This window comes from Marmota flaviventris, chromosome 1 (genome assembly GCF_047511675.1).
Source record: "Marmota flaviventris isolate mMarFla1 chromosome 1, mMarFla1.hap1, whole genome shotgun sequence".
NCBI lineage: Eukaryota > Metazoa > Chordata > Mammalia > Rodentia > Sciuridae > Marmota > Marmota flaviventris.
Window position 1 is genome coordinate 210,950,540 of NC_092498.1, and position 25,692 is coordinate 210,976,231.

The following is a 25,692-nucleotide window of genomic DNA, read 5'->3' on the forward strand; positions in this document are numbered from 1 at the left end:
TCCCCTTTTTCTTACTAGACTCGGGGTCACAATGGGCTCAGGGAATTCCAGACTCAGCATCCGATGAAGCAATCCCCTGGCCTCACAGGAGGAGAGGATCTCAGTCCAAGTCAGACCAGACTAGAACAGGAGGAATAGCTTGATGTCCTGCAAAGGTTAGGAATGTGATGTGAGGTTGATGTTATCAAAAGCATGACCAAAGCTTTCTGAAATTTTAAATTTTATCTTGAAAACTACTCATTTTCATCTAGGAAAATGAAAACACTCTAAGGAGAGAACAAACACATGAAAGACATGGAAAAACTGGAATTATATGGCATCGGTATTCTATAAAGGAATTGAAAAGAGAGAAAAGTAAACGTTTCATGTAGTTCAGGTAAGCATCCTGTTTCACCCACAGTTCATAAAGAAACCCCACATTCAGAGGTTATCATAATGCTGAGAGCAGATTCTGCTGAAATGATGGAGCCCATTGTGGATCACTCCCTGGTTCTGAAGCAGGACATCTAAAGATTTAACTCTGGGAGCTCACCATGTGCTGCTGTCCCCTCCTTATAGTGTGGAAACTCTCCCTTTCTTGATACCTTAATATTCTCCAGAGGGACACCCATTTGGAATCACATTAGGGTTCTGCCCTAAAGAAACTGTCAAAATCATAAACTCTTTTTCCAGGAGACTGAGTCTCTAAACCTGACCTTCACAGGGTATAATTGTGAAGGTAACTCCAGTAACTCTGTAAGCCACAACCAAAATACTTATCAGAAAACAGTCCCATGCAACCAGAGCCACAGCCTCAGAAAGGACAGGCACACACCCCTAACTACATCTGCATGTGGGTTCCCTGCCTCCCAGAGCTCTTAAGTTTTCCAGCATCAACTTTGCTTCTGTTAACTATTCTAAGCAGCTGGAGACCACATCCAGGAGAGGGCGCCTGCCCAGGATGCACCAAGAGAAACTTCATTGCCCTCCTCTGCAGGCTCAGGCTTGGCCTCAGTTTGGAGTCACTGGCCACAGGCCTCTGCTCCCCTCTCTATAAGTTATTCACCTGCTCCAATACCAATATTCAATTAGTTAAATGAGACAAAGACCTTCAATTGTATTGAATAAGAAGTCTGCTGGGGGCTGGGGCTGGGGCTGGGGCTGGGGCTCAGGGGCAGAGTGCTTGCCTGGCACGTGCAAGGCCCTGGGTTCGAACCTCAGCACCACATAAAAATAAATAAAATAAGTAAAGATATTGTGTCCAACTACAACTAAAAAATAACTATTAAAAAAAGAAGTCTGCAGAATTCCTGTTTTCCTTCTGTTTATGTACAAAAGAGGAAATTTCTAACGTATTTTATGTTGATTAAAAAACTGGCAAATAAAAATTATTTCTTTGAGAAAAAAAACAAATATGCTGGCAAACTATTATTTCCACATTAAGAAATTATTGTGGAAAAGAGCTAAAAAAAAAAAGTGTGAACTGTCCCTTTTCTCTTCCCTGAACTTCACAGTGGATGGTTGCCATCTGGGGTCTCTGAGGATTTAAATGTCCAGTTTACCCCACACACACCTGTGTGTGTGTGTGTGTGTGTGTGTTGCTGGGGATCAACCCCAGGGCTCATGCATGCCAAGAAAGCCCTCTACCACAGAACTACATCTCCAGCCTCCAGTTTATCAGTTAAAACCCTCTCTCCATCCCACATCCACCACCACTGACTGACCCATTGAGTCAGTTTTGTAACTGAATGCTAGACTATATGAAGAAGTTTTCCTTTCCTGCACTCTACTATCCCCTGATTGAACCCATCTGACGCTCTCTCCTGTCTCCCAATTTAAATTATTCATTCAAAACTGTCATCTAGGATAAAACTATGATATCTTGGATGAGGACCACATCTCTTTTATTTGATTCTGTTCTCTTTAATTTGTCACAGAACCTGCTTATTGAGGATACACAGAGCATATTCTACACAGACCTTTACCTGCTGGAAATTACCGGGGGTGGGGCCGGTGGGGCGCGGTGGGGCGGGGTGGAGGGGTCCTCTCAGCAGAAACCTTGAGAAGTCCGCATACTTAAGGAGGTATGGATGCTACTGCTTGTCCTCACCACAAGAGGGCGCAAACTGACTTTCCCTTTCTAGAAAATGGCTCAAAGCAGTTTCTGGAGGACTTCTTTATTAAGGGAAAACCAGTTGGTAGAAATAAAGGTAACACCACCATTCAATGTAATTCCATTTATATTATTTAATTTTTCATAGGTTGTTAGCTGGGCGTGTGACGCACACTTCTAATCCCAGCAACTCAGGAGGCTGAGGCAGGAGGATCTCCAGTCTGAGGCCAGCCTCAGCAACTTAGCCTAGGCTCTAAGCAACTTAGTAAGACCCTGTCTCAAAATAAAAAAATAAAAAAGGGGATTTGGAGATTTGGCTCAATGGTAAAGTGTCTCTGGGTTCAACCCTGGTACAAAATAAACAAACAAACAAACAAATAATAATCATAGGTAATTAAAAAAGCAATAAGCCCTGTGAATTTTCATTGTCTATCCCTAATTCTGAAAAGTGAAAAAAATCTACACATAAAGTTGGAGTAAGGTCACCTGGGTAACCCAGCAAGACCCTGTTTCAAAAAAAGAAAGAAGGGCTGGGGTGGTAGCTTGGTTGTAGAGCACTTGCCTAGTACATGGGAGGCACTGGGTTTGATCCTAAGCACCACATTAAATAAATAAATAAATGGTATTGTGTAAAAAAGAAAGAAAAGAAAAGAAAAAGGAAAAACAAGCAGTCAGGATAACATGAACCTGTGATTACAGTGACTCAGGATACTAAAGCAGAAGGATCACAAGTTCTAGGTCAACCTCAGCAACTTAGCCAGACTCTTGTCTCAAAATAAAAAATATAAATCCAGAGCCTCACACATGCTAGGCAAGTGCTCTACCACTGAGCCACAACCCAGTCCTGTTTGTTGTTGTTGTTGTTTTAAATAAAATAATCAGTGATCATGAGGATTTGTAGAAATTTAAACTCTTGGGCATTGCTGGTAAGCATGAACACCCAATTACCCAATGACATAGCCTCTCCCCTCCTACACAGCATGTATATATGTGCACATATGCATACAAATGATACAATATGTATCAAACCATACTAAAATCAAGGACTTAAACAGATACATATCCACCAGTTTTCCTATCTGTGGTTTTCTCAATAGCCAAAAGACTGCAATGGAAACCACCCAAGCATCCATCAACTTAGGAACAAACTATGGAACATTCACACAATGTAATATCAACCAGCCCTGAAAAGAAGGAAGTAATGATCAAAGTTACAATGCAGATGAGCTTTGAAAACATTATGCCAGGCGTAATAAGCCAAACACAGGACAGATATTATATGCTTCCACTTGCATGAAGTACTTAGAAAGCTCACAGAGAGAAAAAGTAGAGGGGCCAAGGGTATCCCTCAATGGTAAAGCAGGGGCCCTGTGTTCTATCTCTAGCAATGAAAAAGAAAGAGAGAGAGAGAGAGAGGGAGGGAGAGAGAGAAAGTAGAATGTAGCTTAACAGCATGAAGTTAATTGTTTATTTTTGTTATTGTTGTTTGTTTGGGTTGGGATCTTGCTATGTAATTCTCTTAATCTTGCTCAAGTAATTCTCCTGCTTCAGTTTTCCTAGTAGCTGAGAGTACAGGTGAGCACCATCATGACCAGCTAGGAGTTATTATTTAATGGGGCCAGAGTTTCTGGTGAGATTGGTGAAAAATCTGGGCACTGTTGCACATGCCTGTAATTTCAGCACATCAGGAGGCTGAGGCAGGAGGGTCAAAGTCCAAGGCTTGCCTCAGCAACTTGGGCCCTCAACAACTTAGTGAAACCTGTCTCTAAATAAGAAATTTAAAAAGCTGAGGATGTTGCTCAGTGGGTAAGCACCCTGGATTCAATCCCTGATACCTAAAACAAACAGATTAAAAAAAGGTAAAACAAAAAATTGTGGAAACACATAGCAGTAATGACTGCACCACATTGTGAATGTACTTATTGCTATTAAATTCCACATGTAAAATGGTTGAAATGAAAAATTTTATGTTATGCATTATGTTCCACAAAAATAAACATTAAGTCAGACATTACAGTTGAAAAAATGAGTTAGGCTGAGCATAGTGGCACACACCTGTAATCCCAGACTCTGGAGGCTGAGCACTAGGATGGCAAATTCAAGGTCAGCCACAGCACCTTAGCCAGATTCTCAGCAATTTTGCCAGACTCTGTCCCAAAATATATTTTTTTAATGGTTGGGGTTGTAACTCAGTGGTAAAATGCTCCTGGGTTTAATGAGAGAGAGAGAGAGAGAGAGAGAGAGAGAGAAAGTCACTCTTAAGATGTAGCAATACAAACTATCAAGAATTAAAAAGTGATGGAAAAAATGAAGACAACATCAACATGCTATATAATGGAACAAATATATCTATTATAATATATTAACACTTGGATTCCCTAAAAGGGGAAGCAGGAAGGACAGAAAAGTTTGAAAAAATAATTGCTTTAAATTTTTTTAAATTAGGGGTTGAATAGGGAGCTTAGTGGTAGAAACACTTGCCTAGAACACACAATGACCTGGTTACACCTCCCCCCCAGTATGAACACACAAACATGTACACGCACATACATACACACACAAACACACACAAAAATCCTAATTAGATTAAAAACATAAATATGGAGTTCCAAAAAGCTCAACAAACTGCAAGTACGAGATTATGAAAAAAATGTATACCAAGCACACCATCATCAAATTGCTTACCCAGGGATATAGAAAAATTCCTTGAATTAACCAGAGATATAACGCAGGTTAACCACAGAAAACCAAAGATTAATTACATACTTCTCACCAGAAACAATATGAGCCATGAGACAATGGAACAGCAACTTAAAGAATGGAATGAACAGGAACATTAAGCAAGAATCCTATGCTCAACAAATAATATGTTTCCCAATGAAGGGAAAATAAATAGTTTGTTTAGATACAGTGAAAGAATTCGTAATCAGTATACTTGCTCTATAAAAATTATCCAAGTTATGCCTGAGGCAGAAGGAAAATGATAGCATATGGAAATCTGGATACACACAAAGGATACACATAAATATAGGTGAATATGAAAGGCATTTCAATGTTGTTTAAATATTTTTAGAAGGTCATTGCCTCTGAAAAATGGTGGATTAATATATATAAAAAAAAAAACATGCAAAAAAATCTTCAAAATGTTAAGAAAAAGAAAGGTTGCCGGGCACAGTGGTACACGCCTATAATCTCAGCAGGAGGCTGAGACAGGAGGATCATGATGGCATGATCCTACACAGCATGTATATATGTGCACATATTCAGAGCCAGCCTCAGCAATGGTGAGTGCTAAGCAACTCATTGAGCCTCTGTCTCTAAATAAAATACAAAATAGGGCTGGGGATGTGGCTCAGAGGTTGAGTGCCCCTGAGTTCAATCCCTGGCACCAAAAGAAAAAAGAAGATAAAAAGAGAGAGAGAAAGATCATTGATTCTGTTAAACAATAATAAGAACAAGTTATGGGGTATTAAAATTAATATGGAGGGACTGAGGTTGTGGCTCTGTGGTAGAGTTCTTGCCTAGCATACTTGAGGCACTCAGTTTGATTCTTAGCATCACATAAAAATAAATAAATAAATAAAGGTATGTGTACATCTTCAACTAAAATAATAATAAAAAACTAAAATAATAATAATAATAATATGGAAATGCAAGTTACCTGGTATAGCTAAACAAATCTGGCAGTAAACGAACAAACAAACAAAAAACAAACAAACAAAAAAAAACCCTAGATGCTGGGGCAAAGTTCAGTGGTAAAGCACTTGCCCAGTATGTGTGAGACCCTGGATTCAATCTCCAACATAGTGAAGGGGAAAAAAAAATCAATTTTGGAAGACTTAATAATGCCTAAATTCTTATTTAAAAGCCATAATAATCAAACTAATTGGTTTTGGCACATAGATAGACAAACACATCAATGGAATGGAAAAAGGATGCAGAAATATCATGGGTGTGGCGCGGTGGCGCACACCTGTAATCCCAGCAGCTCAAGAGGCTGAGGCAGAAGGATCCTGAGTTCAAAGCCAGCCTCAGCAACCTAGCGAGGCCCTCAGTGAGACCCTGTCTCTAAATATTATACAAAAAATTGCTGGGGATGTGGCTCAGTGGTTAAGTGCCACTGGGTTCAATTCCCAATACCAAAAAAAAAAAAGGAACTTTGGGCCAGGGTATAGGTCAGTAAGTGAGTGGCAGAGCATGAGTTTAGCATGCATAGGACTTGGGGTCAATCCTCAGCATCAAAATATATGTAAAAAATTAGGAACTTCACTCTGTTAAAGTAATTACTAAGGAAGTTTATTATATTTTCATAATAAGGGAAAAAACAATTACAAATCATAATCCAATGGAGTATTTATATCCAGAATATATCAATAATTATCAAAAATTAATAGCCTGAAAGCAATGTAATTAATACTTCACAGAGATATCTATAGCAAATACGAATGTGAAATATGAGCTGGGCTCAGTAGTTCATCTGAAGTCCTGGCTACTCAGGAGGCTGAGGCAGGAAAAGCTCTTGAGCCCAAGAATTCGAGGCAGCCTGGCCAACATAACAAGACCCCACGTTTTAAACAACACACAAAAAGATAGCAAATGGTCTTTAGCTCTTAGCTAGTACTGCAAAGGAACAACTGCTGATACCTGCAACAACCTCAACGTATCTCAAGGGAATTAGACTGAAAGAAGAAAAAGCCAGTCTCAACAATTACATACCCCATGAATTCCAGTAACATGGAATTTTTTTTAGATTTTATTTTATTTAGTTATTTATTTTTGGTACCAGAGATTGAATCCAAGGGTGCTTAAACCCTAAGCCACATCTCCAGCCCTTTTATTTTTTATTTTGAGGCAGGATCTTGCGATGTTGCTTAGGGCCTCCCTAAATGGCTGAGGCTGGCCTTAAACCTGCAACCCTCCCACCTCAGCCTCCTGAGTTACTGGGATTATAGGCATGCATCACTGCACCCAGCCTGGCCAGGATTCTTTTAAAAAGATTGGTTTATTGAGGTATGATTCATATGCCATACAATTCACCCATCTAAAGTACAAATTCAATGGCTTTTATCACATTTATAGACTTACGCACCCATCATCATGATACATTTTAATACATTTTCATTGTTCTCCCTTCAAGAATCCATACCCCTTGCCTACCAACCCCTTTTACCTGTCTCAACTCTCCACCACCCCTAGGCAACCACTAGTGTATTCTTTATCTCAGTAAGTTTGCCTCTTCTGGATATTTCATCTACATGGAATTATACAATGTGTAATCCTTCGCAAATGGCTCCAATCATTTGTTCTTTTGTTTTGTTTTCCTTTTTTCTTTCTTTTTTTGTGTTTTCACATAATGTTATCAATGTTTTCACGTAATGTTCATCCATGTTACAGCATGTATCAGGACTTGATTTCTTTTTATTGAATAATATTTCATTATATAAATAGACTAAGATTTTTGAGGGGCTGGGGAGTAGCTCAGTGGGAGAGTGCTTTACCAGTATGCATGTAAACCTGGTGAAATCTGAACAAGGTCAGAAGGGAGACTGTTATGAACTGAATGTGTGCTTCCCCCTGAATATTCATATATCAAAGCCCTAGGGTTAGATGATGTCAGATGGTGGGACCCTCATGATGGGATTTGTGCCTAGGTTAGTCAACTTTCTGTCACTGTGACAAAATACCTGAGATAATCAATAAGAGGAAAGGTTTATTTTGTCTCGCAGCTTCAGAGGTTTCAGTCCATAGTCTGTTGGTCTGTTGCTTTGGGACCCGTGGCAAGGCAGCACATCATAGCAGGTGTCCCCGATGGAGGAAGCTACTGCCTCATGGCTGCTGGGAAGCAAAGAAAGGAAGAGGGGGTGCCGGGGTCCCTTCAAGAGCACACCTCCAATGACCTAACTTCCTTCCACTAGTCCCCACCTCCTAAAGGTTCCGCCACCTCCCAATAGAACCATGGGGTTACAAGCCCTGAATACACGGGCCTTTAGGAGACATTCAAGATCCCAACTATAGCATTGCTATTTGTTTATTTATTCATAGTCCTGGAGACTGAACCCAGGATCTTGTGCATGCGACTGAGGTGCATCCTGTGCTCTTTTTATTTTCAAACAGGGTCTGAGTAAGTTGCTTGGACTAGCCTCAAACTTGCCATCCTTCTGCCTCTGGGCACAACTCTCTCACAGTCCGTCTCTGGGAGTTTCTCTGGGGCAGTCTCTGATCCATCATAGGATCCTCTACACCTGGCTCAGGCCTAGCACCAAGGGGGCTGGAAGGAGTTCTGCCCTTCATTCCAACAAAATAGCAGGTCTTCAGGACATTGCTACACCTCAGGCTGTGCCACACAGAGGAGAGAAGGAAGGAGGGGGTGTTTGGGGCAGATCATGTGCTTTCTGCAGATGTCTTGAACTGCGGCTGCAGAAAGCACAGGAGCTGCTGGGCCCAGCAAGGTATCCCCACACACCAGAATCAGGCCCAGACCTTTGGCTGACACCCAACCTGTCCAATGACTAGTCCATGCACCCCAACACATAAGGGACATTATGCAAAACTCCACTCAAATCATCCCTCCTCTGCTCAGAACCCTCCATGGCCCCCACCTCACTCGTTCATCAAATATCCCGAAGGCCACATGGTCTGCCCAAACACCCCCTCCTTCCTTCTCTCCCTGTGGTCCTCTCTCCTCCCTACCTCCTTGCTCACTCTGCTCCAGCTATTAGTCCTAGAAGATTCCACCTTTATGATGGTTACTTTGTAAATGTGAAGTGCATTTGAGTTACTTACACCTTTAGAAATAAAATTTCCCTTAAACTTTCAGTTACAATTACAATCACCATCATCTTGTTACTTCCATAGCTGCTGGATTCTTGGCAAGAGGCTGTTGGTTACATTTTTTAGTCCATTTACAAATTTATTGAATTGAAGTCATTTAAACATTTTACATTTTTTAAGTGGGATGCATTTTACATTTTAACCTTTTTAAATGTCTCCACCCAGCAAATCCTTCTGAAATCTATGACATCCAGGGCAAATCTAAAATGTAAACATGGGCTGGGGATGTGGCTCAAGTGGTAGCGCACTCGCCTGGCATGCGTGTGGCCCGGGTTCGATCCTCAGCACCACAAACAAAGATGTTGTGTCCGCCAAAAACTGAAAAATAAATATTAAAAATTCTCTCTTAAAAAAATCCAAAAATAAAATGTAAACATATAAATAAGGAGAACAGGGATGTAGGTCAGTGATAGAGCACTTGCCTAGCAAGCAGGAGGCCCCATGTCCAGTCCCCAGCGTGGGGCAGGGGTTCAATAAATAAGAGAAGGGACTGGGGGTGTAGCTCATGGGTAGAGCACTTGCCTAATATCCTGGATTCAAACCCCACACTGGACTAAATAAATAAATAGTATCTGTTGCTATAACGGAATATCAGATTGTGTGATTTATGAAGAAACCAGACTTATTTAGCTCATGGTTTTGCAAGCCTAAGAGCATGGACCTGGCCTCTGCCTGGTATCTGGGGAGGAGTTACCTGCGGGATCATGATATGGCAGGGACGTCACCTGGAGAGACAGAGCAAGCTCTCCAGAAAGAACTGGGTTTTGCAATAAAGGCCATCCTGCAAGAACCCACTGATCATTAACTAGTGGATTCTCCCATTGGTGAGGTCAGAGCCTAGATGACCATCGCCTCTTAATAGTCCCACCTGCCCCACCTCTTAATACCTCAGCAAGAGGATTATATTTCAATGAGCAGGAACTTAAGTTCTCTTAAATATTCTGCTGCTACTCCAAGCTCCACCTAATTATCAGATACTTTTCTATTTAAAGTTGTCAGTCTTTTGTAGACATAAATATCTGGTAGTATTTGTTCCTTCCAATGAGAGAGAAGCAACTAGAGGACAGGAATAGGATTCAAAAACATAGGATTTTTTTGAGCTGAAATCATGAGTGGGGATGAGGCTTCAACTTTACTTCTCCTGATTTCCTTTGTTTCATTAAAAAAAAAAAAAAAAAAAAAAATAGGCGGCCATGCAGGGTGATGCAGGCTTGAATCCCAGCAGCTTGGGAGGCTGAGGAAGGAAGATCACAAGTTCAAGGCCAAACTCAGCAACTCAGCAAGGCCCTAAGCAACTTAGTGAGACCCTGTCTCAAAACTAAAATAAAAAGGGCTGGGGATGTGGCTCAGTGATTAAGCACCCCTGGGTTCAATTTCCAGTACCAAAAAAGAAAAAGAAAAGAAAATGTGTAGGGGGCTGGGGATGTGGCTCAAGCGGTAGGTAGCACGCTCGCCTGGCATGCGCGCGGCCCGGGTTCGATCCTCAGCACCACATACAAACAAAGATGTTGTGTCCGCCGAAAAATAAGAAATAAATATTAAAATTCTCTCTCTCTCTCTTTAAAAAAAAAGAAAAAAGAAAATGTATAGGGCTGGGAATGTAGCTCAATGGTAGGAGAGTACTTACCTAGCATCTGCCAGGCCCTGGGTTTGATTCCCCAGTACCTCCAAAAAGAGAAAAAGAAAATGTTAACTGGGCATGGTGGCACATACCTGTAATCCCAGCAACTCAGGAGGCTGAGGCAGGAGGATCCCAAGTCTGAGGCCAGCCGGGGCAACTTAACAAGACCCTGTCTCCAAAAATAAAAAGGGGTGAGGGGTGTGGTTCAGTGGTAGAGGGCTTGCCTAGCAATGTGGGGCCATGGGTTCAATACCCAGTACTGTGAGGAGGAGGGCAGGGGAAGGGGGGAAGGGGGGGGAGTGAGGGGAGGGGGTGTGTGTATGTGAAATAATTATGACCAAATGTACATTTTATTTTTCATGTGGTGGGTACAGTGGCATGTTTTAGGGTTTATTCTCTGTACTTTTCTGTATTTTAACATTCTAATTGTGATAAAATACATATCACAAAAACATTGCCATCTTCATCATTTTGAAGCATACAGTTCAGTAGCATGAAGCACATTCACACTGTTGTGCAAATATCACCATCATCAGCTCTGGGGCTTTTTCATCTTTCCAAACTGATGTTCTGTCCCCATTAAATGCTCCCTCTCCCTCCCCCAACCCTGGGTACCTTCCACTCCATTTTCTATGAATTTGACCACTTTAGGGATCTCAAATAAGTGGAATCCTACACTATTTGTCCTTTTACATCGGACTTATTTTGCTGAGCATAATGCCCTTGAGGTTCAACCAAGTGGATCATGTCTCAGAATCTTTTCCATGTTTATAAAATGAACTTCAAATAAATTTTTTAACTTACGGTTTTCAAGTGCAAATTCATGTGCACATGATCTTAAAGCCAGATCTGTGCAGGGTGTGTGCTAGAGTTTGAATACAACTTGAATGTGTCCTCTAAAGTCTTCTCTGATGGAAGTTTGGTCCCCAGTGTGGGGAAGTTAGGTGGCAGAAACTTTAATAGGTGGGACCTTGTGGGAGGTGGTTGGGTCCTGTGGCCTCACCCTTGGAAGGGATGAATGCTGGTCTCGGGTGATTTAGTTCTTGCAAGAATGAGTTGTTATGAAGTGGCACTACCTGTGCAGTTGTTTTCTTCTCCAAGAAGACGTTTCCCCACCATGTGCGGAGCCACAAAGGTCCTCACCAAAGGCTGCACAAATGGGGCCACCAGAGGACTTTTAGCATCCAAATGTCCAAAAGAACAAGCTAAATAAGCACCCCTCCCCCAGTTCTGGGATTAAACCCAGGGGTGGTCTACCATTGAGCTATATCCCAATCCTTTAAAATAAATAAATATTATATATATAATTATATATCTGCAACTAATATGTATATATTAGTTGTAGATGGACACATACCTTTATTTTATTTGTTTTTTATTTAGATGTGGTGCTGAGGATTGAACCCAGGGCCTCACCCATGTGAGGCAAGCACTGCACCACTGAGCCACAGCCCCAGCCTCCACCCCACCTTTTTTTTATGTTGAGTCAGGGTCTCACTAAATGGCCCAGGCTGGCCTCCAACTTGCAATTCTCCTGCCTGAACATCCCAAGGAGCTCAGAGTACAGGTATGTGCCACTGCACCCAAACAAACTCTTTTCTTTGTAAACTATGTAGCCTCCGGTGTTTGCAGCAGAGAAAAGACTGATAAAATGTGTCATAAAAGGGGAGCATCTGGGGCTGGGGCTGAGGCTGGGGCTCAGTGGTAGTGCATTTGCCCGGCATGTGTGAGGCACTGGGTTCAATTCTCAGCACCACATATAAATAAATTAAATAAAGGTCCATTGACAACTTAAAAACATTTTTTTTAAAGTGAGTATCTATGGATTCTTTGGTTTTCTCCCTTTACAACTCTCCTAGGTTCTGAACAGCTCCTCTTCCTTGATCCACTCACTGGTGAATGGAACCCTCATTTGCTGATTTTCTGTGCAGATGGATCAAGATTTTATTTTCATCCATCTTCTTCCTCCATCCCTTCCTGCCTTCTACGTGGTCCTGGCCTTAAAGTTGCTCTCTTGGCCATGTTTAACATTTTTACTCTTGTCCCTGTGTCAGTCAACTTTATGTTACTGTAACAAATACCAAAGGCAACTTAAAAAGAGGAAAGGTTATTTTGGCTCAAGGTCTTAGAGTTTGGTGGTTACGGTCAGGTGGTTGGCCCTGGAGCAATATGGCACATCAGGGCAGGGAGAGCAGGCTACAGCAAACTTCCACATCATAGTAGGAAGAGAAAGAGGAAGGGATGTGATCCTCATCTCCCCTTCCAGGGCATGTCCCCGTTGATCAGCGACCTCCAGCTAGGCTCCTGCTCTCAAAGGCTCCACCACCTCCCATTGGTACTATGGTTAGGGACCTAATCTTTAACCCACTGGCCTGGGGGACACTTATCCAAGCCATAGTACCTCTTTATTTCTTCTCCCAACAACTATAACTCCTTTGACGATTACAACCAGGTAATAGTAAATATGGGGGGCTGGGGGTGGAACTCAGTGGTAAAGTATGTATTTAGCATGGCTTAGACCCTGGGATCCATCACCAGCACAGGAAAAAAAAATTTAAAGTGAACCTTTTTAAAGTATGTACTAAGTGGTAGGCACTCCCAGTTTGGGGAGGTGGTACTGGGGATTGAACCCAGAGGTACTTAACCACTGAGCCACAGAGTTTAAAAAGGACTGGGGATATAAACTGTCCCTAATTCAAACTCCAGATTAAAATTTAAAAAAAAAAAGTAAGAAAGAAAGAAAGGAAGGAAGGAAGGAAATAGAATTCATTCTTTCCTATTATGATGGAATGAAGACTATGGGACAGCAAAGATTTCTTTCAAATGTCCCTGAACTTCTTTCCTTCTGTGGACTCTTTTGGAAAAAAAAAAAATGGGGGGGCACTCCATTCTGATACCCCCTGTCATCTCAGGAGGTCCTCCAGCAACCAGTGGCATAATTGTAGATGCCAGTTGGCCCATCCTATGTCACACCTATGGGTTACCCTTTGAGACATTGAAGATGACATTAGACACTATGGCTCTGGACATGGCACACAGGAACGTGAGCTTTAGTAACTGGCCTCCATCTGCTATTTATTTGATTTCCCGGAAGTTGCCATCCCCTGGTTCTATCAGCTCTCTAAAAATTTACTGCTCCTGTTGAACATGCAATATAAGCTGGACTTCAAAGCCACTTCTTTGGGATTACTCACTGAATGAGTCCCATGTATATATGAATTATACCTGTTAATAAACTGTTTAGCCAGGTGTGGTAGCGCACGCCTGTAAACCCAGCGGCTCAGGAGGCTGAGGGAGGAGGATGGCTGGAGGAGGATCGCAAGCTCAAAGCCAGCCTCAGCAACAGCAAGACGTTAAGCAATTCAGTGAGCCCCTGCCTCTAAATAAAATACAAAATTGGGCTTGGGATGTGGCTCAGTGTTTGAGTGCCCCTGAGTTCAATCCCTAGTACCCCCCACCAAAAAAATGAAAATAAATAAACTGTTTCATTTTCTTTTGTTAACCTGTGTGTGTGTGTGTGTGTGTGTGTGTGTGTGAGGGGTCCATTCCAGCTAAGAACTTAGAAGAGTTGAGGAAAAAAAAGTTATTTTTCAAGACCTTAAATTTCCTGTTATATTTATATTGTATTATATTTTGTTGTTGTTTTAAATACAATTGGGGAGTGAATAAGTTATTTATTTAATGGTTGCATTATAAACTGTTTAGCACCTGGCTAAACAGTTTATTAACACGTATATTTCATATATACATGAGACATATTCAATATATCATGGGATATATTCAATGAGTGATCCCAGAGAAGTGGCTTTGAAGTCCAGCTTATATTGCAGCTGATATTTATCAGTGTACCCGTAGATTTCGGTGAATCATTATATGTAAATTTTACATGGTTGAGGAGAGGGACTATGAACAAATAGTGAACTCTAGCTAGTAATGAGAGCACTGAAGTGTTAGGAAGGAAACGTACAAATTTATGCAACTAATATTAAAGTGCATAGAAATTGCATAGAATTACCAAGGATACATGAGGCCCTGAGTTATTGGGACACAGCACTGCAAAAAAAAAAAAGACAAGGATTAAGATGGATGAATCCATACATAGAAATCAATAGATATAAAAGCAAACATGCTCCAAACATTAATTGCATCATCCAGGGGTCAGTATGTAGGGGTATCAACTATATAACTTGCCCAAATTTGCTGTGTTTGAAAATCCTTCATAGTAAAATGCCAGGAGCTAGCTACTTGGGAAGCTAAGGCAGAAGGGTTATAAGTTTGAGGCCAGCCTGGGCAACTTAGCCAGATCTTGTCTTAAAATAAAGTTTACAAAAAGGGCTGGGGATGTAGGTCATGGATAGATCACTTTTATATCTTGTGTGAAGCCCTAAGTTCTATCCCCAGAGCCAAAATATAAATAAGTAAAATATAAAATAAATAAAAATATAAATAAGCAATATAAAATATAAATAAGCAAAATAAAATGCTAGGGACTGGCTATAGTTAGGGTTTGGAATGTCCTCCAAAGGCCCAGTGTTAAAAGTTTGGGCCTGAGCGTGGCACTACTTGGAGGTGGTAGAAACTTTAAGAGGTGGGCCCTAGTGGGAGGTTGAGGATCCTTCATTAGTGCTGTCACAGGGGATTGTGGGTCCCATTCTCTTCCTGTGGCTTCTTTGATCCACCACATGCTCCTGCCATGATGTGCTGCTTCTCCACAGACCCAAAGTGACAGGGCCAACCTGTCATGGACTAGCACCTCCAGAACTGTGAACCAAAATAAACCTTTCCCTCTGTAAGTTGATTATTTTAGGTATACATGAGAGTAACGGAAAATCGGCTAACACAGGTCTCTGTCCTGAGCCTCCCACAAGAAAGCCTGTCTCCCCACCTGAACAGGAGGACGCCCTCATGCCTAGTGCATCCACACAGGGGTTGGTTCACTTCCCCCAAAGCAGTTCCTCTCCCTGCACCTCCTCCTCAGGGGTGGATTCCAATTCACCAAGCTGTGAAGGTGGGTGATACCAAAGCAAACCATATTCAGATATTAATTGCATTATCCAGGGATGAATATATAGGGATTTCACTGTGTAATTCTTTCAGTTTTGCTGGATGTTTGAAGTCATTCATAATAAAATGCTGGGATCCTGCTACAGTTCTCACCAATTATTGTGTCTCACTATTTTTTTTAACACTTTTATTTTGTTTATTTATTTTTTTAAAATGTGGTGCTAGGGATAGAACCCAGTGCCTCACCTGTGCTAGGCGAGCGCTCTACCACTGAGCCACAACCCCAGCCCCACCCCTGTGTCTCACTATCTTGGGACGACCAACTGTTCCAATTTATCTGGGACTGAAGGGTTTCCCAGAATGTGAACTTTCTGTGATAAAACCAAGACAGTTCAAGAAAAACTAGAATGAGTTGGTCCCCAACCTATCATTTCTGCCTTTTTCTTATTTTTTATTTTATTTTTTTAAAGAGAGAGAGAGAGACAGAGAGAGAGAATTTTTTATATTTATTTTTTAGTTCTCGGCGGACACAACATCTTTTTTTGTATGTGGTGCTGAGGATCGAACCCGGGCTGCATGCATCCCAGGCGAGCGCGCTACTGCTTGAGCCACATCCCCAGCCCTTCTGCCTTTTTCTTAATTAAAAAAATATTTAGGGCTGGGGTTGTGGCTCAGTGGTAGAGCTCTTGCCTAGCAAATTTGAGGCATTGGGTTTGATCCTCAGCACCACATAAAATAAATAAATAAGTAAATAAAATAAAGGTATTGAGTCTATCTACAACTAAAAAAAATATTTAAAAAAATATTTATTTTTGCAGTGCTGGGTATCAAACCTCAGGTTTTGTTTTTCACATTCTAGACAAGTGCTCTATTCACTGAGCCCCACCCCAAACATGCATTTCTGTCTCTTAAATGTACTCAGTTTATCCGAATTACCACCACTTGACCTAATACTCACACACATAATAGCAGAAATAATAATGAACAGTGACAGCTGGCTTAGAGTGTTGCTGGCCATGTGCAAGGTAGTGTTGTGCATCCTTCCACTGTGGCTAATCACTTGATCCACACACTCTGACTAAGCAACTTTAACATCTCCCACGTTAGAGATGAAGTATGGCACAGAGAGGTAAAGTTTCTGGCCCACAGTTACACAGCTAAATAACAGCAGAGGACCTAGAATCTGAAACAGAAAGTCCACTGAGAAGTGCCGAAGCTACCCACCTTTATTCACTCATTCAATTTATTTATTCATTGGAACAAAGCATTGAATTCAGGTACTTATCCATGCTAACCATGCAATCTACCTCAAAGATACAGCCCCAAATACCACATTTTACTTTGGTTTCTATTGTACCAGCACTTCTTAGTGTGTACTGACTAGAGTACTTGAAGTTTTGTACCAAGATACAGGGGTATAAATACAGATACGGATCTCTCTCTCCCTCTCTCTCCAACTAACCAGGAATCGTGGGAGAGTCTCCAAGAGTTATGTCCCAGCTGATTACTAATGATGACACTTAGGGGCTGGGAATGCAGCTCAGTGGTGGAGCTTAGCATGGGTGAGGTCATAGGTTCAAGCTCCAGCACCAAAATAAAAACAAAAGCAACCACACACACACACACAGAAAAAAGGCACCACTTAAAAATGAGTCAATGGAATCCAATCCAGGAGGGTGGGGAGAGCCTGCCTATTCAGGCTGGATGGAAGATGGACAGAACAATGTGTCCTGAAAGGGCATCCCTTCATTCCATCATTTCCCTAATGATTCCTGAGCGACCACCTGTGCGGGCTTCCAATTGCAAATGCCAGAAAAACAGAGAGCATTCTTGTTCCTTTGAGTTCACACCGTGGGGGAGAGAGATGGAAAACAAGATAAACCAGTCTGTCAGCAGTGATAATTGATTCAGAGAAAACTATAGCAAGATGATAAGCTTGTGGGCTGGGGACAGGCTGGGGGTGTAGGTCCGAGGCAGAGCCTTTGCCTAGCAGGCAGGAGGCCCTGGATTCCATCCCCAGCACACCCCGAAAGATAAGTTAAAGGGAGGGAAATACAGTGGGCCAGGAAGCCACTAGGTATCTGAGTCAGGAAGAATCCTACGGTCAGCCAGAGCCGCAAGTGAGAAGGCCTTGAGGTCAGAGGACTCGGGATGTTCCTGGGAGGGTGTGGAGGTCAGAGAAGCAGAACAAAGGGAGGGGGCTGGAAATTAGGGAAGGGTTGGGGAGGGAGGGAGGGAAGGAAGGAGGGAGGGGAGGACAGGCCTGGGATTGACTTCTTCGTCTGGGGTTGAGTTGACATTGGTACTGGGAAAAAGGACATGGGTGGGAGCTGGGGATATTGCTCAGTTGGTAGAGTGCTTGCCTTACATGCACAAGGCCCTGGGTTTAATCCCCAGCACCACACACACAAAAATAATAATGATAAAATAAAATAAAAGGACATGGGTGGAGGCGGAAGGAGACTTTGAACCAAATCCTAATCCAACCCCACAGAAAATCTGCAGAAGGGGTCTCTCCTGGTGAATCCAGAGAGAAGACCCTCTTCTGAACACTGGAGGGGACCAGAGAAATATACAAGGATCTACAGGTTTTATCACATGCCTCCCCTGAAGAAATTATGGTTAATTTAACTTATTTATTTATGCAGGGTGAGGAGGATGCCAGGGATTGAAACTAGGGCTTTTCAGGTACTAAATATATGTTCTACAATTGAGCCACACTCCCAGCCCCCTAGGTCTACTTAACTTTAATCATGCACACATGCTGTGGGGTTTTTTTGTTTTGTTTTTTGCTTTTATAAATTTAAAAAATAAAGTGTGAATGATACTGCCGGTTATCGGTGAGGACTCCTGCTTCCCCACATGTTGAAGTTTGAACATTAGAGAGGCACGCCGAGACAAGCATATATAAAGCAGGGTTTATTTAAAAAGGGGTAACAGACTTTGCCCGCGAGGGAGAAGGGGGCCGTAGCTGGTATCCTGGTATCCCCAGAAGCGAGGCGTTCTGCCCTTTTTCTGTGTCTGTCCTAGGCTTCCTTTGTTCTCCTGCCCTTTCCCCCTTATCCTTCTATCCTTCTTCCTGCATACGTGACAAGGCCCAGGAATGCCCCGTGGGGGGACCAAAAGTGGGAAACAGGTGGGCTGAAGAGGGAAGAGCAGGGTGAGTAGCCCCGGGCACATTAACAACCTTATGGCTTCCTGTAGGGAGAGCAAATTCCTGCGACAGGTTACCTTGGAAGCAGGTTGGAGCGGGGGCAGGCTCTTGCTTAGAGGAAGGGCTCTGAAGGAATTAACATTTTAATCCCCCAGGGGACAGTCTCCAACACCCCAGACTCACTCAAAATTGGCCTCCTTGATCCGACCTGACTCGATTTACCTGTCTACACTGACTGCCTGTCTAATTCTGGCTTCACTAACACTTAAATGAAAAAGTTATAAGGAAACACTTTCTCTACTTAATGGACTGAAGCATCGCCCAATTCTAGAATTGAAAGTAAAGCCAATGAAGATCATTAAACTAAAAAAAAAAATTAAATTTTTAAAAAAAGTTATCAAATGGTACCCAAAGTATCCTATTTTTCTAAAGATAAATGCAGGCACAGAGGGCCTGGGGATGTGGCTCAAGCGGTAGCACGCTCGCCTGGCATGCGTGCAGCCCAGGTTCAATCCTCAGCACCACATACAAAGATGTTGTGTCCGCCGAAAACTAAAAAAATAAATAAATAAATATTAAGATTCTCTCTCTCTCAAAAAAAAAATTAAATAAATAATTTACACCTATCATTCAAAGTTCTTAAAAAAAATGCAGGCATAGAAAAAGTAATAGGGTACAGTGGTGCCCATCTGTAGTTCCAGCTTGGCAGACGGCTGTGGTGAGGAACAGGGATCATTTGAACTGGGAGTTGAAGGCCAGCCTGGGCAACATGGCGAGACCTCATTTCTTACCAAAAAATAAAAAAATAAAAGAAGACAAACGCATTTTTTGGGGGGAAGGGTACCAGAGATTGAACTCAGGAGCACCCGACCACTGAGCCACATCCTCAGCTCTATTTTGTATTGTATTTAGAGATGGGGGTCTCACTGAGCGCCTGCTAAGTTGCTGAGGCTGGCTTTGAACTTTTTGAACTGAGGCTGCCCATCCTCCTGCCTCAGCTTCCTGAGCCACTGGGATTACCCCCAGGCCCAGCGCGAAAAGGCATTTCTTGGCTGTGTTGCTATTTACAAAACTCAAGGCTTTCTCCAGACTTCATCAGTTTTCCACACGGCCTCTTTCTGGTACAGAATTGCATCCAGGACCCCACACTTCATCCAGTCCTCATGCCTCCTCAGTCCCCTCCAGTCTACAACAACTCTGGATTCGTTTGTAGAGCACTGGTCAGGTATTCTGTTGACTGTTCTTCGATGTGGGCTTGTCTGTTATTTATTTTTCTCAACAACAGCCTGTGGTGATGAGTTTCTGAAAGAAACCACAGACAGGAGGTGTCCTCAGATACTAGCAGAAAGACACATGGTACCAATGAGAGAGAACTATGACGTTTCATCTGGGTCATTTCCTTAAGGTGGCATCTGCCAGGTGTCTGCCATTGCAAAGTCGCTATTTTTCACTTTTCCATACATTATCCCCTGGGTGGAGGGCGGGGGATGGGAAAGGAGTTAAGCTCCTTTCTAGGGCTCTGGGGTTACTCAGGCTTTTTGGAATTCTAAGGAAAAAATTGACTCTTCTCCCCTCTCTTCTGTTTGTTTGGTGCTGGGGATGGAATCCAGGGCCTCATGCATGCTAGGCCAGCGCTCTACCTCCGAGCGACACCCCCAGCCTTTCACACACATTTTAAAGTCCAGGAGCCCCGCGGCTGAAGATGTCAGGCCTCCTTCCTAGATCTTGGCTCAGCCCAGAGTTGAGGCTCCTCCAGCGCTACCGCCCGAGGCAGTGGGTCAGTGGGCGCCCCAAGTGCGTTGGGCAGGTGGCAACTCCCAGTTGGCGTCGGGGGCTGGAGGTGCGGGAGGAGGAGGAGGCGATCGCGTCCTGGAGCTGACCTCTCGGCCAAGCCACAACCGCAATGCATGGGTTTGAGCAGCTTCTGGAGTCTTTAGCCCATTTCACAGACGCCAAGCCGGCCTCTGCGAGGCGTGGCCACGGCTCTTGGTGGCGGCTCCGGGTTCGGGGTGGGGAGGCGGAGGCACCCGCCCTCTCCGCCTAGGCTCACCTGGGGCTGGCCTGCGGCCTGCGGGCAGGGCCGGCCGGCTGCCACCTTCTTAAAACCCGGGCAGCCCCAGAGCGAGCACCCTGTGGATCTGCAGCTCAGCTCGGGTGGCAGCGCTTGGACTCGACCCTGAACCCACCGACCGCAGGTGAGATCCCCCGCCAGGGCTCTCGGCACCGCGCCCCCGAGGGAGGGGTCTCAGCCAGCCCTCTTACTCACTTCCTTCCTGTTTGTCTCGGCTGAGAGGTTGGGGGGTAGGGAGAGGGGACCCACAGCAAGCCCTAGCTGGGTGACCGTCGACCCTCTCTGTGCCTGTGTCCTTGACATTGAATGAGGGTTTCTCCATCCGCGCTCGCTCGCAGGGATTGGAGGGACTGGTGGTGAGTGTTCAGGGAACGCGTCTGGGCGGTGCTCAAAGCAGAGGAGGGAGGCCAGGGGGTGAGGAGCCGGCCACACCCCTGCACTACCCAGCCCTGTTCCCCTCCCTCTGAGGCTGGGCTTCCATGAACCGCCTGCCGGCAGCTGCTCAGGGTATGAGGGTCAGAAGGCTGCAGTCACATGATCTGTCTCCAGAGGCCTCCTGCCTGGGTTCCTCCTGCTGGAAAGGGGGGTGGGAGACTAGGGAAGGGTGTGGGACGACTTCCTGGAAAAGGGAGGCCACCACGGCCGCTTTTGTGCGGGATGGAGAAGTGGGAGAGCACTGGGACCCTGGAGAGTCCCACGCTCAGATGTTGTCAAACAACACATCACTGAGACACACAATTCACGTGAGACACACAGCACAACTCGGCCTGTAAGATGGACTTGCAAATTCTGGTCCACACAAACTTCTACACAATGCTCCGCAGAACTCTAGCAGGTTAACATAGGACTGGCTGGCTCAGCAGACATGTCTCCACAGCCCAGGCCTCCCCTGCAGAGAGCAGAGACCCAGGCAGGCCTGATCAGCCACACACAGGAAACAGTCCCACCCAGACATGGTCGGACAAGCGTGTCTTCAGAGAACACAGATGTGCATGATGTTCTCAGACACGTAGTATATAACCCACAGCCTCATGCACACATTGCACGTGCACACACACAGATGCACAGACACACTCGGAAACACAGGACACCTCTGCCCACAACACAAACGAGCCCCTGCAGGCAGCCCAGAGGCTGTGCAGGCAGCGCTGCTTCCCACGGGAGTCCAGACCCCCTGCCAGAATCCCATGTCCAGTTCTGGGGAAGTCCAGGGCTCACATGACCCAAGGGGAGGGCTTCTGGGACAGTCCTCGGAGAAACTGCATCATCCTCTCTAGTGATCCGCTTCCACCCCAGGGAATAAAGGCTCTGTGACCTCCACTTCTGCCCTGGAGCCCACCTGCCTCTCATAGCCCCCACAGCCTGACTTGTGTCTCCCCCAGGGTGAGTGCTGGGTACAACAGAATGAGGGAGGGTGGAAGGGCCCTGCAGAGCCACTCTTCCTGGCCCCTGGAGTCCTTCCAGCCAGTTCATGCCACAGTGTCCTGGGAACTAGACACCCAAGGGTTTCCTGCTGCGCCAGCCCTGTAGGGAGGGGTCTCCTCTTCTCTCAGAGCAGGGCAGTCTGGGGTCTCAAGGGTTTGCTCCCCAGCCTCAGCCAGGGCCCCAGACATGTTCTCTCCCCTCCAGATGGACACATGGACGGTGCTGCTGGTCCTGCAAGCCTCGCTGCTGCTCCCTCTGGCTGACTGTACTGCCCCCACCCCCACCCTGCGCTTTGTGGCTGTGGGTGACTGGGGAGGAGTCCCCAATGCCCCGTTCCACACAGCCCGGGAGATAGCCAACGCTAAGGAGATGGCCAGAACTGTGCAGACCATGGGTGCAGACTTGATCTTGTCCCTGGGGGACAACTTCTACTTCAATGGCGTGCATGATGTCAATGACAAGAGGTTCCAGGTGTGTGATTGGCAAAGTAGGGGGATGGCAGTGGGAAGAAGCCACCCAATCTGGTGACCTTCTGGGGAGGGCAAAGGGAAGCTGACTGGGAACCCACCAGTGCCTGGAACACACACTAACTCCCTGGTCCCTGGGCCCTGATTTTGTGGCAGCATTGGGGTAGCTGTTGACCCTTATTGGGTGGGGGGGTGTCCTTTCTCTTGGCCGCAGGAGACCTTTGAGGATGTGTTCTCTGACCGCTCCCTGCGTAATGTGCCCTGGTATGTGCTGGCGGGGAACCATGACCACCTGGGCAACGTCTCGGCACAGATTGCCTACTCCAAGGTCTCCAAGCGCTGGTGAGCCTGCACTGCCTCTCACGCACAGCGACAAAGGGGCCCGAGACAGCTCTGGTGCTTCTCTGCCCAAAATGCTCACACCTGACCTTGGTTTCCTCCACAGGAACTTCCCCAGCCCCTTCTACCGCCTGCACTTCAAGATCCCACGGACCAACACATCTGTGGCCATCTTCATGCTGGACACTGTGACGCTGTGTGGCAACTCGAATGATTTCCTCAGCCAGCAGCCTGAGAGGCCCAAAGACCTGACGCTGGCCCGAGCCCAGATGTCCTGGCTCAAGAAGCAGCTGGCGGCAGCCAAAGAGGACTACGTGCTGGTGGCCGGCCACTATCCTGTGTGGTCGATTGCGGAACATGGACCCACCCGTTGTCTGGTCAAGCACCTGCAGCCACTGCTGGTCAAATATGGGGTCACTGCCTACTTGTGTGGCCATGACCACAACCTGCAGGTGAGGACTCTGTGGGTGGGGAGGGGAGCCAGGTTCTTAGCTCTGGTGTCCTCCTGCTGTTTGGGGGCCTCCTGTGGCCTTCTGAAGGGTTTGAATTTGAATTTTCTCTCTATCCAGGAAAATACCCTAAAGTTTCATAAAAATCATGACAATAGTTGCTTACTAGTGCTGGACCTGTGAGGTGGCATTAATACACCCCTGTAGGGGAAACTGAGGTCAGGGGGGGTTGTGCATTTTGCTGAAAAAAACATCATGGGGTCAGGGACAGATTTGGCCCTGTGCCCAAGGCAGCTGTGGGTGGAACCCCTGGTTAACCCTAAGTCAGGGCTGGGGACTCCACTGACCTTGCCTCCTCCTCTGTCCTCAGTACCTTCAAGATGAGAAAGGAGTGGGCTATGTGCTGAGTGGGGCGGGGAACTTCATGGACCCTTCGGTGCGGCACCAGCGCAAAGTCCCCAACGGCTACCTGCGCTTCCACTATGGGGCCGAGGACTCACTGGGTGGCTTTGCCTATGTGGAGATAAGCCCTAAGGAGATGACCGTCACATACATCGAAGCCTCAGGAAAATCCCTCTTCAAGACCAGCCTGCCCAAGCGAGCCAAACCCTGAACACCCAGGAGGACCCTGCCTGCCCACTTGGAGGCCGGAGGCAGTGGGGCTTCTGCAAGGGTGGTGTGTGGCCCTGTGGAGACCCCAGCCACAGGTAGGTTGTCTCTCAGGCCCCTGGTGCGCTGGTAGATCAGGAAAGAGAGCCACAGCACCACATGGCCATGGTGGCACAGATGCCCACACATGTGAATGAAGCATGGACATGTGTTCCGGCCGGCATGTCACTCCCCATGGCCAGACTCACCTAGGCTGAGTTTTGGGGAGCTGGGAGGAAGAGAGGGAAAACTTGTTCCTGAAGCAATCATGTTTCTGTTACTGCCATTTAATAAAAGCATAACTGTCAAGGCTTCATGTGTGCCTGGAATGTGTTGTCTCTTTAGGGTTAGAGCGCCCAGGCTCTCCTGAGCCTCTGCCCCCTGCTTCCACCACCTCCTAACCTATCCATAACCAAGTGTCCTCATACATGCATATGATTCCCAGGGCAAAATAGTGAGACTGGGTCTCAAAAAACAAAACAAACAAACAACAAAAACAAAACAAGCAGGAAGAAAGATACAAAATGAAGCAAGTCTTCTAGGCCAAATCTGCAGGCCCTCTCTCCAAACCATGCCCTCCTCTAGCCAGGTATGGTGATGCACATCTGTAATCCCAGGGACTTGGGAGGCTGAGGCCAGAGCATCGCAAGTTCAAAGCCAGCCTCAGAACAGTGAGGCACTAAACAACTCAGACCCTGTCTCTAACTGAAATACAAAACAGGGCTTGAGATGTGGCTCAGTGGTTGAATGCCTCTGAGTTCAATCCCTGGTACCACTCCCAAAAAAGAGCTGGAGATCTAGTTCAGTGGAATAGCACCCCCAAGGGCAATATCCAATACCAAAAAACCTCAACCGGTGCCTTCCCTTTTCCCAGCGGCAGCTGCCATTATTATGTTCTTTTTCTAGAAATAAGTTGATTTTTTTTCATAATAAAAAAAATCTTCCTTTTGTGTTTTGTTCTTATTTTTGGAGGTGCTGGGGGTTCAACTGAGGGCCTTGGGCATGCTAAGCTTGTGTTTTGCCACTGAGGCACACCCCCAGCCAACATCCTCCTTTTCTACCCTAGAGTGACACACACAATTCTGCATGGGGTCCTTCCACTATTTAATGACGGTTCTTCCATGGTTTGTCTGAGGACATTCATCTTTGTTGGTTTGTATATGGATCCAGTGACACGTTCACACCATTCACAATCTGAAGTTCGGTAGAAAAGTGTAATCCCTTACCCCTTCCCTGTCCCAGCTCACCCCATTCCTTCCCCTCTCCTGAGGAAATGCCTTTTTATAAATGCCATGTCTTTCCCCCCCTGAATTTCTTGGTGCAAATCAAAACAAAGGGTAATTGGCTTTTTTCCTCCTTCTCACTGATCTGAACTTTGCTTTTTTTTTTTTTTAAACAGTTTTACTGAAACATAATTTACACATTTTAAGTGTATAGGTTGCTAAACTCTGTGTGTGTGTGTGTGTGTGTGTGTGTGTGTGACGCTGGGGATGGAACCTAGGACCTCATGCATGCTGAGCACACACCCTACCGCTGAGCTACACCCCCATCCCTGGTTTGATAAGTTTTGAAAAAGGCACAAACCCACACA

General features: G+C 45.2%; 1 protein-coding gene across 7 annotated transcripts in view; it reads left to right on the plus strand.

Moving 5' to 3' along the window:
- The window catches only part of Acp5 (acid phosphatase 5, tartrate resistant), a 42,959-nt gene extending 18,542 nt beyond the window's left edge, over positions 1-24,417 (plus strand). Inside the window, exons 1-6 of one of the 7 annotated variants that reach the window (XM_027955214.2) lie at positions 20,736-20,897; positions 22,051-22,156; positions 22,403-22,669; positions 22,880-23,007; positions 23,111-23,456; positions 23,824-24,417. In XM_027955214.2, coding sequence (XP_027811015.1) covers positions 22,403-22,669; positions 22,880-23,007; positions 23,111-23,456; positions 23,824-24,066 — 984 coding nt within the window. In that variant the 5' untranslated portion in view covers positions 20,736-20,897; positions 22,051-22,156 and the 3' untranslated portion in view covers positions 24,067-24,417. Of the gene's footprint in view, positions 1-20,734; positions 20,898-21,022; positions 21,130-22,050; positions 22,157-22,402; positions 22,670-22,879; positions 23,008-23,110; positions 23,457-23,823 lie in introns of those variants that run through there. The other 6 variants (XM_027955215.2, XM_027955212.3, XM_027955211.2 and 3 more) reach the window with 6 other exon arrangements.
- The last annotated feature ends 1,275 nt before the right edge of the window (positions 24,418-25,692 follow it).